The 15,177-nt window shown below is 36.8% G+C and overlaps 1 protein-coding gene across 2 annotated transcripts; it reads right to left on the reverse strand.

Annotated features, from left to right (window-relative positions):
* Positions 1-3,556: 3,556 nt before the first annotated feature.
* On the reverse strand, positions 3,557-14,022 carry LOC18439843 (linoleate 13S-lipoxygenase 2-1, chloroplastic-like). Of its 2 annotated transcripts, XM_088862910.1 has the most exons (6): positions 11,224-11,342; positions 8,423-8,508; positions 7,079-7,189; positions 6,343-6,644; positions 4,960-5,226; positions 3,557-4,540 (listed from the first exon to the last, which is right to left on the reverse strand). In XM_088862910.1, the coding sequence occupies exons 4-6, from the start codon at positions 6,363-6,365 to the stop codon at positions 3,781-3,783; spliced, it is 1,050 nt and encodes a 349-aa protein (XP_088719036.1). In that variant the 5' UTR covers positions 6,366-6,644; positions 7,079-7,189; positions 8,423-8,508; positions 11,224-11,342; the 3' UTR covers positions 3,557-3,780. The 2 variants fall into 2 exon arrangements, with proteins under 2 accessions (XP_088719036.1, XP_088719037.1); XM_088862911.1 differs by lacking the exons at positions 3,557-4,540; positions 4,960-5,226 and adding an exon at positions 13,670-14,022 and having other exon boundaries at positions 6,399-6,644; positions 11,224-11,562.
* Positions 14,023-15,177: the final 1,155 nt, after the last annotated feature.

Below are 15,177 nucleotides of genomic sequence, written 5' to 3' on the forward strand. Positions count from 1 at the left end.
TAAGTCTTTCCTAATAAAAGTTTTCTTCGTCGGCAACTGTATAATCTCAAGATAAGTTATGATGGATCTTTGCAAGGGTATTTAAATACTCTGATTACCAAATTGATGACACTACATGTAAAAATTGATGAAGAAAATAAGGCAGCTATATTACTTTATTTTATGTTAGAATCATAGGATAGGTTGAACATGATTCATAGTAGTGTGAAGTTTCTATAATTATTTCCATTATTTCAACACTTAGTGCAGAGGAGTCCAGGTCAAAGTCTATTCAAGAATCCTCTAGGAATGTATTTGTGGCATGAGGTGTATCAATGGAGAGTTCTATAAGAAGTGTATAGTCATGATCCAAATCAAGAGGGTATAAGAAAGTAAAATGTTGGGGTTGTGGAAATTTTGGTCATATGAATAAATAATATAAGGCACAAAACGAAACAAAGAAGCTCTTAAATCTAGTCCTAATGAGAAGCCTAGCTAAAGCGAGTCTCAAGAAAATATAGTAGAAGAAATTGAATTCTTTGTAAGTTGGAGAAGTTTTTTTTGTAGATAAGAAGGTTAACTACTTGATTTAGGTGCATCATTTCACATGACTCTACATAGGATTTTTTCTATAAGTACCAACCATATGATGGATATAATATTTACGTAGAAAATAATGACTGATATAAAATAGTGGAAGTTAGAGGTGTAAGAACAAAGATATTCAATGGAGTCATATGCACAATCCCTGGTGTCAACTATGTTCTGGGTCTCAGATGGAGTCTCTTATCCTTGGCAAAATTTGATAAGCATAGTGTTAAATTTATTCATTGTAATAAATATCTAAAATTTTCAAAGAAGCTACTGGTAGTTACAAAAGGAGAGTTAGCAACAATTTGTGTAGCCTTATTGGAAAAATAAATTTGGGAAACTGATATTGTAGAGGTGGACTCTGTCATGATATAACACGCATGTTTGGGCCACATTAGTGAGTATGAACTCAATTACTTCTCGATAAAAACCTCATCCCTAATTTAAATTTATTTAATTTAAATTTTTGTGCATCGTACTTATTTAAACAATAGAACAAATTACACTTTACTTTATCCTCCACTAGAAATAAAGATTTTTTAGAATTGATTCACTGTGACAAATGGGAAATACATGTTGTCTCAATGGGGGCCTTACATATTGCATCACTTTTAGTGATATGTTTAAGAAAAATGTAGGTTTTTTTTTTTGGGTGAGTAAAAAAATGTAGGTTTACATGCTAAAAGAAACATATGCTTTCAGTTGTTTTAGAAGTTTAAGGCTTGGTAGAAAATTAGAAAGGCAAGAGCATCAAGTGTATAAACATTGATAATTAGAGAAGATTTTATTCTGGTTAATTTAATGATTTTTGTTGTAAGCATAGTATTACTAGGTAGTTGAAAGTTTTTGGAACACTTGAGCAAAATGATGTTGCTGAGAGGATGAATCATACCATTGAGGAGTGTGTCAGGTGAACGTTGATTATTGTTTGACTATAAACATGGTTTCTAAGCAAAAGCAATTCATACATTTTATTTCCCAATTAACAAATCTCGCACTATTGCTTTGGATAACATGAGACCAAAAGAAGTTTTGACATGTAAACTTGTTGATTATTCTTTCCTCTATATTTTCGGTGTGATGCATACCCTTTGATTTTAAAGGAGAAGAGAATTAACTTGGATGCAAAATCCAAACAATGTACTATTCTTAGCTATGTAAATGATACAAAGGGATACATATTGTTGGAACCTACTGACTACAATATTAATATTTGACACATGAGAACCAGTGAAATGGCATCCAAGACCAAGAGCCTGAAATATTCCAATAGCTTAAAGAATATTTACATGGCATTGAATTGAGGAGATTTGAAAGACCTAGAAAGGCTCCTAAAAGGCTTAATGACTATTCTTGTCCTATGCTTTCGTCATAGAGGAAAGTGAGTCTGTTTCTTATTGTGAAGCATGGGGGATCGATGAAGCCGGTCAATAGAGATCATCCATGGGAGAGGAAATGGATGCCCTATGAATAAATAACACAAGAATAAGGGTGAAAAGCAATTTTAATATAACTGGGTTTTCAAGAAGAAAAAAGTTCTCGACGGTGTTGTTGAAAGTCATAGAGCTTGATTGGCTATGAAAGGTTATACGCATAAGCCACTATTGACTTTGACGAAATTTTCTCTCATGTTGTGTGTGCGACCATTATTAGAGTTATTGTGGATATAACTATTATTCTTGATTTAGAGTTGAAACAATTAGACGTGAAAATTACTTTCTTATGCAGTGACATAAAAGAAGAAATATTTATTGCGGAATGACTATTTGGGCTACTTTTCTGTGAGTTGTTAGCTGAGAAAGTATGGAGCCAGTGAACATGGTTGGACTTAGTATATTAGTTCACTTATTATTACTGTTTTTTGTTTCTTTTTTCTTATTTTTTTTCTTTTTCTTGGTATTGGAGTGGTGATTGTAGGGGCTGGTCATTTATTCTTTGTACTAAATTCATAATACGAAGCGTTTGTGCGGATAATTTTTTGTTGCGTCAAAAGCTTCCCCTTCCCTCTGTCTTTCTCTTTGACGCACACAAACATTCACAAACACAGGACAAGCAATACAAATATTTTAGTTATGATTTTCTGCGGTTACTACAAGTTGAGCTTTGACAAATTGAATTCCCTTAAGTATGTGAATAATATTGAAGGAAATTTCTCAACTTTTCTTGCCAGGTTCACAAAAAACCTCAACTAGGAATGGAGGCTGCACGTATTCTCCGTAACTAAGTTTTTTCTCCTTATTGAATCGTATTGCATATAAATCTGAATCGTATTGCGTATAAATCTGCCCTCCAACGTTGTATTTTGATGCTCATAGGCTTATTTAAAAGCTTTTGGAGTTTGCGATTTGTTGGGCACAGATTTAAGCAGCTTGTAAGTGTTTAAGATGGAGGAATGGAATTGCCATTGAGAAAGATTAGCCGAAAGCTTTAGATCTTTTACTCAGGTTCTTTGCCTTTTCTCTAAAAGCAGTGAATTGCTATTGAAACTTTAAACATCAACTCCAAGCTCCTGCTTAGTTCATTTAAAAAACCATCTGTCTTTTGCCCAAGGATCATCGGGAGCATTTTTATGGGTAACTCATGAAGCCTCGGAGTTTCTTTGAAATATCTTGAAAAGTGTTTTCAAATACCTCAATGAGTACTTCTTTAGAAGTAGAGCCTCTACATCATCTAGTAGACAATCTTCAGAGGGCTATTTGCATTGGGAGCACAGAGGGATGCGAATACATGCTTTGGAGACAGCTCTAGTGAAAGCTTATGAGTTTCAGTTTCAGTTTCTTTAAGGCAATCTTCTATCCCTTATGCACTTATTTGTTGGTCAAACTATCTAATTACAAAACCGTGCTAACCCACCTTTTTTTCACTGTTAAGTACAATTAGTAGGTGATAAAAAATTGGTATAGCTAACCGGCCCATTTCCCTTTCTTTAAATTCAATATCCCTCAAGCTCTATTCCCAAATCAATAGAAAAATAGATTCAATGTAAAAAGTGAAGTGCATATTCATTAGCTAGAAACTCTATAAGTACAAATTGCAAACAGACACCTACCAACAGAGAGTACAGTTGAAAAGGATTATAGCCCTTGGTTAGGTTTACTTCTTTTTTCTTTTCCTCTTCCTTATTCCTTCTCCCTTACGAGTACCATAAATCACGAGGCTAAAAAGGTTCGAACTGAAGGAGCTGAACCTCAATGACCAAAAGCTCAACCTCTATATGGAAATGCTAGTTGGGACACCCTTTCCAGTGACTCCAGGCTCAGAGAAGGGCTTCAAGAGCTCATATGGCACCACTCCTGCACCTGTTCGGTTCCTCAATTCAAGATCAGTGTTCCTCTGGTCTATGATATCCTCTATCTCCTTCATCCTACCACTAAACTTCTCAAAAGCTGCCCTAATTTCTGGCACTAAGGTCCATTCAGGCTCCACCTGACCTCCTAGATACTCTTCCTCTGGAGAGTGAGAGGATAACACATCTAGTAGAGTCATCACCTTTGTTGCTTGGAGTTGAGAAGGAAAACTTGACAACAATGTTGTTTCTGGTTTCTCGAGGAATCTCTTGAACTCATCGCCACTCTCATCCTCTACTGGCAAATTGTTCCTAGTAACAGTTGGGCGGTGCGGGATGTAGCCCCCGTAAGCATACTGACCGAAATTTACGGCCGCATGGTGGCCAGAAACCACCCAAATTATGGTGCTTAGAACTTGAATGAGGTCATCGTTGGTTTTCAATACTGGCCACCAGGGCTCATCTTTCTTGTCTTCATGGCCCTTGATTCTCACTTCTTCCCAAAAAGCCTGGAGCTCAGTGTCGGATTGCACTGAGCCAGGGTCAGAGTAGTAGTAGGAGACATAGTCTGTGACCCATTGCTTTATCGCAGACCATATAAGGAGGCCGTCGTTGGCAAAAGGGTAGTCCTCAATCACAAGCTTGACGCCATGCTCCGCGGTTGGATCCTCCTCGGCCAAACCCCTTGTTTGAGAAAAATAAAAGCGACATGATTCTTTTGCTCAAACTTACATTAGAAAAGGCATACATAATTCACAAACTCTATGAGGGAATGTATGGTATAAAACAACGAGACATCCACGGTCCGTTCCCTTAAATGGACAGTGGGGATGAGCCATAGCAGACAGCTGGTTGATCTCCACTATGAAATGTGGATTAGACCCAACCTATTGTTCTATGTTTAATATTTCTTTTTAAATTAACTTACAAGTAGAAACACAACACCTTCGAAAATCATTTGTGAGTCTACAATAAAGGGTGTGCATAGATGGCTAAAAAGCCAGACTCAGTAAAGGCTAATAGATAGTCAAAAAAATATATTAGGATAATACACCCCCTCTTCCCACTTCAAATGTTTGCTTGTTTTGCCCCATCCATGTTACCTTTTGATGAGATCTGCAGGCAAGGCCTCCTTGTCAAAACGCCAGGTCAAAACATAAGCATAAGAGCTAAGCTCGACGGAGTACTTCCCAGGCGAGAAGCACGACTCAAAGATCCCATTCGCGTTGATCAGACTCTGCCGAGCTAGGGCATTGATCTCCATCGTGTATCGGAAGTGGGGTTGCAGCAGCCTATATATTGGGTGCATGGCACTCAGTTGACGGTTAGCCGCGATCACGTATGGCTCGGTGCAACAGTGCGTCCTCAACCTGCAAAAGATTAGGAGTATTTTGGTCCACTTAGAACAGAAAAGGGCAAATTGGTCTTTTTGACCCGGCAAAAAGGGTCTATCTGTACCTACAAAAATAAGAATGTACATTCAACACACACAAGTACTACATGTATATATTGTTTCCATATAGAAGTTTAGGTCAGGGTGATAAAAGACCAGAGTACCAGGCGTAAGTTTGGATCTAGACCTGCCTGTTGGACTCAACAACTCGGATCTGGGGTCACCTGACATGAATCAGACAAGGTTTAGGTCCTAGTCTGCATCGAAAAAGGACCAAACCGGGAGGGGTTCAGCGTGACCCATCTGAACCTCCACACGCACCTGTTTATTTACTAAAATGGCAAGCTTCTGAAAAATAACTCAAGGCAAGGAGTTTGTTAACTAGTTTGGGAGTCAAAGGTTCAGAAAGGGACAGTAAGATAAAAATCCTACCGGTTTAAGTTCATGAGTAAGTCACATTCTAAACAAATATAGAACTAAAAAGTGAACTAAACAAGTGTCTACATGTTCTATATATATTAAGCTTTTATTAAGGGTAGGGACAGATGGCGTAGAGATCCCCGTAGAAACTTACGGTAGGTTAGTTGGGGCTCTGCAGAGGAGAAGTTTAACCTACTCTTTAATCCAATTCAATCTCTATTTCATCCTATAATAAACATTCCGTTCGTAACTTAGTTAAAAATATATAACAAGAAATCCATTTGTAAAAGTAGCTCTCCCTTTAATTAATATTTATCCCATTTCCATAATTATTAACTTATACTAAAAATTAATCCATAATCTCCAATTTTAGGGAATTTTTTAGAATAAAATTTACATTTTAGAAACATGCAATGCCAAGTGCCTCTAGCTAGTTCATATGGAAAATCGTGCTCCTAAGTGTTTTCACCACACATTCAATTGATAGGTGGTAATGTTGAGAGAATGGGACCTATCGTGTTCTCATGGAGCCCGCTCTCTTCGTCATTGTCTATCAATTGATTGGATGGTGTTAGGTAACTGTAGTTTTTAATGGTCGTATAGACCACAACATGCTTTCTAAATAAACTCCGGAAATATGATCGGAATCCATAAAATTTAAGTAACGGCCTACCAGTGTGAAACTAGCTGGTGCATGCCAGAGTCATGTGCAGCAACATGGCACTTGGCCAACTTCCACAGCCATGCGGTCGTGTGATCAATTCCCTGCGTAAACACCTTGCGTCAGGAATCCTCAGTCTCAGAGCGTGGCCTTACAAGCTCAATGGCCACCGGTTGTAGGGTGCCTAAGTGGGTGAGGAAGAAGACGGTCGGGGACGCATAGAGGGTTGTCCCCTCTAGAGCCCGCACCTTGTTCACGTAAGGCATGAGTATATCGTGGTAGTCTAGAACAAACAGCTTCTTCTGTGCCACCGCCTGGAATCCGACTTGTGCATGCATGTACTTAGAGATAATCCTTCGAATGGAAATATAACAAACACACCCTTAAAAACACATAGCGAGTCTCAAGCATCAACATAGAACAGTTTCAATTTAGGGGGGTCGAAATCACCCTACAGGACCCTATCCTACACGATTTATATAGGATCTCAGTCTCCACTGTCAGATCCCTACCACTGAGAGTGAAGATGATCCGAAGGCCCTTTCGATGGATGATGGCAGATACTTCACATAGAAAGGGATCGACCATAGACATCGAGGTCCTATAAGTATCTTGTAGGGCATGACCTTATAAATCATTTCCTAGATTTTAATTTCCGAAATATTACTTAGGAAAATCTGGTTATATGCATCCGATTTTGCATTAATTCATATTACTAATGGAATATGCAGTATATACTACCATTTACCTGTTCAACTGTCATGACTCCTTTGATTTCTCGTTCAATGATTTCCTTCGTTATTGCAGATTCAGTTGGGCCATAGATCTTCGGATCCAATGTGCTCACAAAGGGAAATTCCTGAACCAATATAGTCAATAAATATGAGCATTTTTTTGGTACTAAGAAATATTCCCTTTTCTTTTCATTTTTGGTCATAGCTACAAAACTTAGCTTATATTTAGCAATAAGCATGATTGTTTAAAGGGATTGTATACTACAAAACTATTTATATATGTAACAAGAAGGTCATAATCAATGGTGGCCCTTAGTTATAAAATCCAAGAACTTGGGACGGGTTTCAAAGTCCAAAAAAAATATCTTGAGCAACCCCAAGAGGATTTCACATTTTATAGGTGATTGTGATTTCTTTTTTGTTCTTGTGATTTCTTTCTTCTTCTTGTGATTTCTTTTTGCTTCTTGTAACACTTTTTTAAAAAATAAAAATAAAAATCACATACAGTTGAATGGCTTCAAACAACTCGGATTTTTTTTTTTGTTCAAGGTTTTAATAAAGTAGTGTTAGTGGGAATAAAAGCCATAATGCGATGAGTATGCTATGGGGGTGCTTCTACCATGACCCCAACCCCCCTTTCCTAGCCTAAGAGGAAGAAGAGTGTATATGAAACGGAAATATTATGCTAGCACGATTAAGAGAGCTAAATATTCCATGCAAGTGCCCCAAAAATGTAACTATGGGTGCCTAGCCATGCGCAAAGGCAAAATGCATTCAACAAAGTAAACAAGGATGGGCCGGTTGAAACTTGGTTTTGTACAACATGGTTGCATACATCCAAGGACGCTCATCCGTTGGTATCAAGATCGAATCAGATTGGCCCATCTGTCTGACCAAACTACGGAATAGTTTTTTAAGCAGTCTAGTCCAAAACAAAATGTGAGTTTGGTTGAAAATTAATTAAAACCATTGTTTAACTAGTTTTGACGACTTGACCAACTGATTTGATAGTTCGGTAGTCTGTTCAATTCTAATAGCATTCCATAACATTGTGTTTGTCACCTTTTTTTTTTTTGACTCAATTGAAACTCCAAAATAAGCTCATATTAGGGTTAAGGAAACCCTGCCAAAATTTGGGTTTTGAAAGCCTAGAATTTGGACAAAACCTTCCTTTGTCCTTTTTCTTTCTTTTATCCCATTGCCAACTGACCCATGTTTGTCTTATAGAAGTTATGCAATAATTCCGAATAAAATTAAATGATTTCTAAAATTTAGAATTTAAAAAAAGCTATGTATAGTTGGGAGATTTAGACAACAATTTTAATTTAGAATAAAAAATTTTAAATTCGAGTACTTACCTTAACCAATTCAATGCAAAATGGGTTGATCCCAGCAATTGTTTGACGAGCAAATTCCTCATCTCGCATCCAAGAAAACTTGTCCCCTATAATTATGAAAACTCTATCAACAAAAACTTAAATTATGCTAAATTTCACAAGAAAATGAAACACATTCTAGATTCCATGAGAAAGGGAAAGAATTATGCTTGCTCACTTGCTAAGCTTATAATATATTTCCATAATACAGTTTTATTTATTGGAATATTGATGCAAATAATATTAAGGTTATTTTAATTTTTTATTATTATTTAGTTTATCTCTTCAGGGATAGGAGAGGAGGTGCGCAGGGATATTTGTGGGCATTGAGTTTGTGTGTGAATTGATATTTATGGATTAGGTTAGTTAGTTTAGGAATATAAATAAGATAAGGTTAAATCTAGGGAGTTTATCTTTTCAACTTGAGAACGTTTTATACGCGATGGTTAAGAGAGCACATGAATTTAAGAGAAAAGATATGGACGAGAGAAAATAGGTTAAAGGAGATAAAATAGGAAAGTCAGTTATTTATCTTCTTTTTTAAATCTATTTAAAGGGACATTTTCCTTGGGGAGTGGATGAGTTAATAAAATTTGATCTCATGAAAGATTTTTGGGGTGGATACGCTCTCGGACCTTGAGAGAAGGTATATTCTCTTGGGGTGAATTCCCTTGCAAACCTTGCGAGAAGTCTATTTAAAGGGACGTTTTCCTTGGGGAGTGGATGAGTTAATAAAATTTGGTCTCATGAAAAGATTTTTGGGGTGGATTCGCTCTCGGACCTTGAGAGAAGGTATATTTTCTTGGGGTGAATTCCCTTGCAGACCTTGCGAGAGGGTATATTCCTTCACTTGAATAGACCTTGCAAGAGGATATATTCTCTCAACATTTTATAGAGTAATCAATTAGTATCAGATGAAGTCAGATCGTGAGAGCAAGTTAGATAGATCCAGATCAAGTTAGATCCTGAGAGCAAGTTAGATAGATCCAGATCAAGTCAGATCCTAAGAGCAAGTTAGATCTAAGCAATCAAGCTAATCCTACTCCTGCTATGGATTATGTGTTATGCGTTGAGTAGAAAATTTTACTAAAGCCCTAGAGGATTTTCAAAGTGAAGATCAAGAGATGAATCAGAGGTTGCAGCGGTTGGAGAACAACATTCCTCATGAAGAAGGTACTCACAACCACATTCATCTTGCACCAGTAATTTCCCGATAAATCCAGTGTGGTGATTTCAAGCATATTGAAGAAATTTACAAGCTAGATCTGTCGTGTTCTATAGAGAAGCCAGATCCATCACGTCCTATAGAAGGACCATGAAATTTTGATATTAAAATCGATCTCCCCAAATTTTAGGAATTCCCCGATAATTCCAAAGTGTTGATTTCAAGCATATTGAAGAAATTTACAAGCTAGATTCGTCGTGTTCTATAGAGAAGCCAGATCCATTACGTCCTATAGAACGACCACGAAATTTTGACATTAAAATCGATCTCTCAAAATTTAATGGTCAAGCGTGTTCATCGATTGAACTTGGTATATTTTTGGAGCTAGACCCCTACCTAGTTAGGAATAATCAGCCTCAGCTCGTATTCAATGATTATTCTCTTGGAACACAGTTGCAGACATCAGTCTTGAAGAAAAAGTATCGATGCTCATAATGGGACTTCATCACCAACTTTTGAGCTCGAGGTCGAGCTTCTCCCAACTCCGAGAGAATGATGCAAATTATATTAGAGTTATTTTAATTTTTTATTATTCTTTAGTTTATCTAATAAGAGAGGAGGTGTCCACGATATTTGTGGGTTGCGTGTGAGTTGATATTTATGGATTGTGTTAATTAGTTTGCGAATATAAATAGGATAAAGTTAACTCTAGGGGTTTATCTTTTCAACTTGGGAATGTTTTGGATAAAACGTAGGTTAAGAGAAAAGATGATATCTTTTTGGTACGTGATGGTTAAAAGAGCGCACTGAATTTAAGAAAGAAAAGATAGGGATGAGAGAAAATAGATTAAGGGAATTTAAGGGGGAAAAGATAGGGTAGTCTATTTAAAAGGACATTTCCCTTCATCGTAGGGAAGTGGATGAGTTTAGTCTCGTGAAGAGATTTTTGGGGTGGATTCCCCATCAGACCTTGAGAGTTGGTATATTCTCTCAACATTGGGGTAGATATTCTCTTGCAACCTTGAAAGATAGTATATTCTCTTGACTTTTTATATTTATTTTTTTCTGGTTTTATTTTTTCAATTTACATCAAATATCAGATATCTTAAACAGGCTAATGAATAAACAGTTGGCAATTCGGATCAAACATGGTTGGTCACTGACTCTAAAATGGCTTGAATGGGTGAACCAGACTTGCTATGAATTGCGAAGTTTGTTTTTGTGAAGTCGACAAATTTTTACCAAAATCAAGAAACAACTATTAAAAAATGGATGATTTTGTTGAAAAAATAATGTACCATTTTCCCCCTTGTTTCATCTCTTTTCTGTTGTTTTGGTGAAAATATGGATGATCTTTCCCATATCATATTTCAAACCACTGATTCAAAAATTGGAATCAAGAAAATCCTCTTAACAGGGTGTTTTTCTTCGAGGGAGTGAGTGTATCATGATTCAAAGGAAGTACAGTAAAGTATACATGCTCTATATTTATACTAAATCCCTTATAAAACCCCCAAAAACCTAAAGCTAGCAAAATTGACACTAAACTTAAAATCTACTATAAAGACTTAAATTCTTGAGAAGAAGCTTAAAATATGGGTATGGACTGTAGACTTACGATCCATAATGGATGGAATCTCGAATTGCAGGACTTCGCTTCCTCCATCCACGGCCCTCTTCACAAGCCTCGGAAGGAGCAAAGAGTTCAGTATGCTACCTTCTCCATCTGTCTTATGGAATCTAACCTCGTTCTTGAAGAGGAGATCGATATCATTGAAGAATTCAAAGCTCATGTTTTTGTCTTCTACAAATGCCTCGACACCAGGGATGAGCGCGTGTAGGACCGATTTCAAGGTCTTCAATCCGAATTGTGCCTGTTTCAATTCCGAGAATGCTTCATCCCTTGGGACATAAGTTGAATCCACTAGACTCTTGACTCGACTTTCTGACAGAGTATCTGCAAGTACCATTAGCAAGAAATGTCATTTATATGACTACAAAGCCTGCATGTATATATGTATGTATATATAGAGATTCTAATACATGTTCATATACAGGTTTGCATGCGTTTTCATCATGTACATTTAAATTCGGCATGTCTATTCGAATATCATAGCTTTACAAGATGTTCATGATTGTATCCTTGAGGTTGAGGCTTGAATGCAACCTTACCAACTAAAAGACAGAGCAGGACAAGTGAGTACGCTATAGCGAAGGCATATATGATCCTCATGACCAGATAGGACATCTAGTCACAGAAGTCATCATTGTATGTTCAATAAGCACAACATGATGGCTGAGAATTTACCCGGTTTGGATCTGAAACTTAAATTTTGGACTCTGACATATCAAATTCAGATCTAAATAGTAATTAGGATCGGATCCAAGTACATGGGGATCCGGTTTGGATCTGACCAAGTTATTAAAATGTTGTATATTATTTTATATATACCTATATGCTATATAATATTTGTTTGTTATATGTTATTTTATAGATATGAAATAAGAGTAATGATCCTATGAGACCCTCTCACAGTCATGTGCGTAGGATTCCAAATGATCACCATTAAATTTAACACATATTTCTAAAAAAGTTATCATATGGGTGTGGGATTCGATTTTTCTAGAGATCTATGCCAAATTTCATGGTGATCATTTGGGTCTTACACACATGGGTGTGGGTAGGTATCACAAGATCATTTCCTATAAAATAATATATAAAATAATTTTTTCGATCCAGATCGACCGAATCCAAATCCGATTAAATTTAGATCCAAATCACGATGGATCTGGACTTGATCCAGTCCGTTCTCTGCCCTAATGATGCCATAGGACTAGACCTACGAGAACTTGGAATGACTTAGAGGTTGTTTTTATGCCCAAATATCCTTACATTCATCATCTCGACATCAAGATGTATGGACATGAAAATAAATAAATTTCAAGTTTTGGAAATAGTGTATTTTATAACATACTTATGGACCGTTAATTTTCAATATTTTCAAGTTTTCATAGATCTCTCGCTTTACACTATTTTTGAAGCTTTAAACTTTATAAGTAAAGATGAAAATATGTTTTAAGGCTATCAAAACGATTTCCAGTTTTGAAACCATATTTCTCGACACTAATGGAAGATAGGCTCTAATTTGATTGTTTAGAGCTTAAGCTCAATACAAACTGCACCCATTTCAAAATCAAACGGATGTACAGATATTAGTTGAATTTGATCTCGTTTTGCTTGCCATTCCATGTATGTACTGAACCAACACGATGGAACTCAGGGCTGAAAAAGCGCCGGCTCTATCCCTAGCCCGCTCCTAGTCCCCATAGGGCTGGCGCCAGGTTCCATGAAACCCAAAGGAAGAAAGGAAAAAATAAAGGGAAAAAACATGGGTCGGGTCGACTCGGGCAGGCCCGGTCATGGCTTGGGCCCTCATGCCACTTTTGGTGGCCCAAGCCCTTGTTTTACAGGGCCAGACTAGGTTGCTTCGCCCATTGCGAGCCCTAGTGGCACTTGCATTGCACAATACTCTTATTGAGATATTTGAAAAAAAAAAAAAAAAAGTTTACTAAAAATTTTTAAATAAAAGCAGATATTTTAATTCTATCCAGGTGTGTTTCAAGACTAGGTTGGACCAAGGAGCCAGGCCATGGCAAGCACTAATGGCACTTGCATTGCATGATGCTCCTATTGAAGGATTAGAAGAAACTAAGTTTATTGCTAAATTTTAAATCAAAACAAACATTTTATTTTGATTAAAATTTTAATATATATATATATATATGTGTGTGTGTATGCGTGTGTGAAAAAAATTGTTGTTAACTCAATAGTCTATATTAAATTTGGGCCAATCTGACGATCACAATCTAATTTCGTAATATAATTTTAATTTTATTTCTACAAATCCAAATCACATGAAATTCTAAGCTTATATTTTTCTCATGAATGCATAACTAATAAAAATATTAAAAAAATAATTTATAAATAATAAATTAATCAAAATACTTCTGAAAATTTTGGAAAGTCATTTATAACATAATTTGGGGGAGATTTTGTAAAATACCTGTACGGGTCATAGGGCGCCCTGTCCTACAACGCCTAGGATATGGATGATCTTTGCCACCAAGGACAGGCCTTGCAGTGTCGGCATCATCAGGGTTGCCAAGATCGTTGTATTTGTCGTAGTCATAAATCCTCTCAAAATCCTTTCTCTCCCCCTGCCCATTCCCCCTCAGCGTCTCGAGCTCTTTCTCTCTCACCTTCTTCAACCCTGCTGGGGTCACCGGTGGCAAATATGACTGTTTCACATGCAAAACCACACACGTTTGCAGTTGTCAGTGGTAAGGACATTAAGAGAGATGGTGCTTTGTTGTTTTCGGAACTGCCTAAGTTGGATTGGGAAGAGGTTCCCACCCGTGTTCGACTACTTGGCCAAGTTTGAATCGACTAATCGGGCGAGTTCCGCTCTCGCCTGCTCGAGTATCCCTGAGTTAGAGTGTTCAACTCCGGGATCTTAAAAGAAATTCAAAAATTCAAAAAAATAAGAAATCAATTTCTAATAAGTTCTTTTTTTTTTTTTATGTTTCTATCATTTTGACAAATGATCATGATTACTTGCTTTTTATATTTTCACTTCTTTTTGGATTATTTCGAAAACACTTAAGTCACAAATTGATTTTTCAAATTTTTGGTTTTTACTATTTTTTTAACCTCATCTAGATGTGTTTTAATTTTACTTCAAACATGTATTTCTTAATTTTTGGATGTTTTTAGTTTTTTAACATTTTTTGGCTTGAACAATACTCGGGGCGAGTATTCGGCTCATGCCTCGGTCGAGTACTCACCTAGAGTCATTCAATTGAACATTGGCTCCTAGTTTGAGGAACCCCAAAATTACCCCTTCTATGAGTTTTCTATTTTTCTTTTATCTTTACCGTCTTTGTTATTTTGTATGTCACATATTCATGGTCTAGATAGGGGTGGCAATGGGTTGGGTCCAGTCCCGGTCCTATAAGACACGGGCCATGACACGACAAACCAGATGACACGACAAACCCGACTTGGACCGCAAAAATCAAAAGATCTATGTATTTAACTATATTTAAATATATTTCATAAATTGGGACCCAAAAAATATTACCAGACCTGGATCCAACCCATCGGGTTCAATTTTTGGACCCATACCCGAACCCGGATTGGGTCTACCCCTCAGGTCCCATGTCGGATCTGGGTCCATGCCACCCCCAAGTCTAGATCAAAATAAGTGATCAAATGGGGTTTCCAAGGACCCAGTTCTATTTCTAAACCATGGGTCATGAAAGAGTATAATTATTGAATAGGTTAAACACCATAATTAAGCAAAAAAGAAAGGAACCAAAAAAGCGACGAGTAAATTTTTCGAAAATGAGAGCATTTTTTGTCTGGATGAAAACAGGTCAGATCGGGTCTGGATCCGGGTTTGAATGGACCTGAATCTGGATTTAGACCAAATAGTATATATTGGATCTAGATCCGGATCCAGATCCAATTGGTCCTAAATATTCGGATCTGAATATTATACATTAGATCTAG

The sequence above is a fragment of the Amborella trichopoda genome, chromosome 3 (assembly GCF_054954075.1).
Source record: "Amborella trichopoda isolate Santa Cruz 75 chromosome 3, AtrichopodaSantaCruz75HAP2 v2.0, whole genome shotgun sequence".
In the NCBI taxonomy this organism is placed as follows: Eukaryota; Viridiplantae; Streptophyta; class Magnoliopsida; order Amborellales; family Amborellaceae; genus Amborella; species Amborella trichopoda.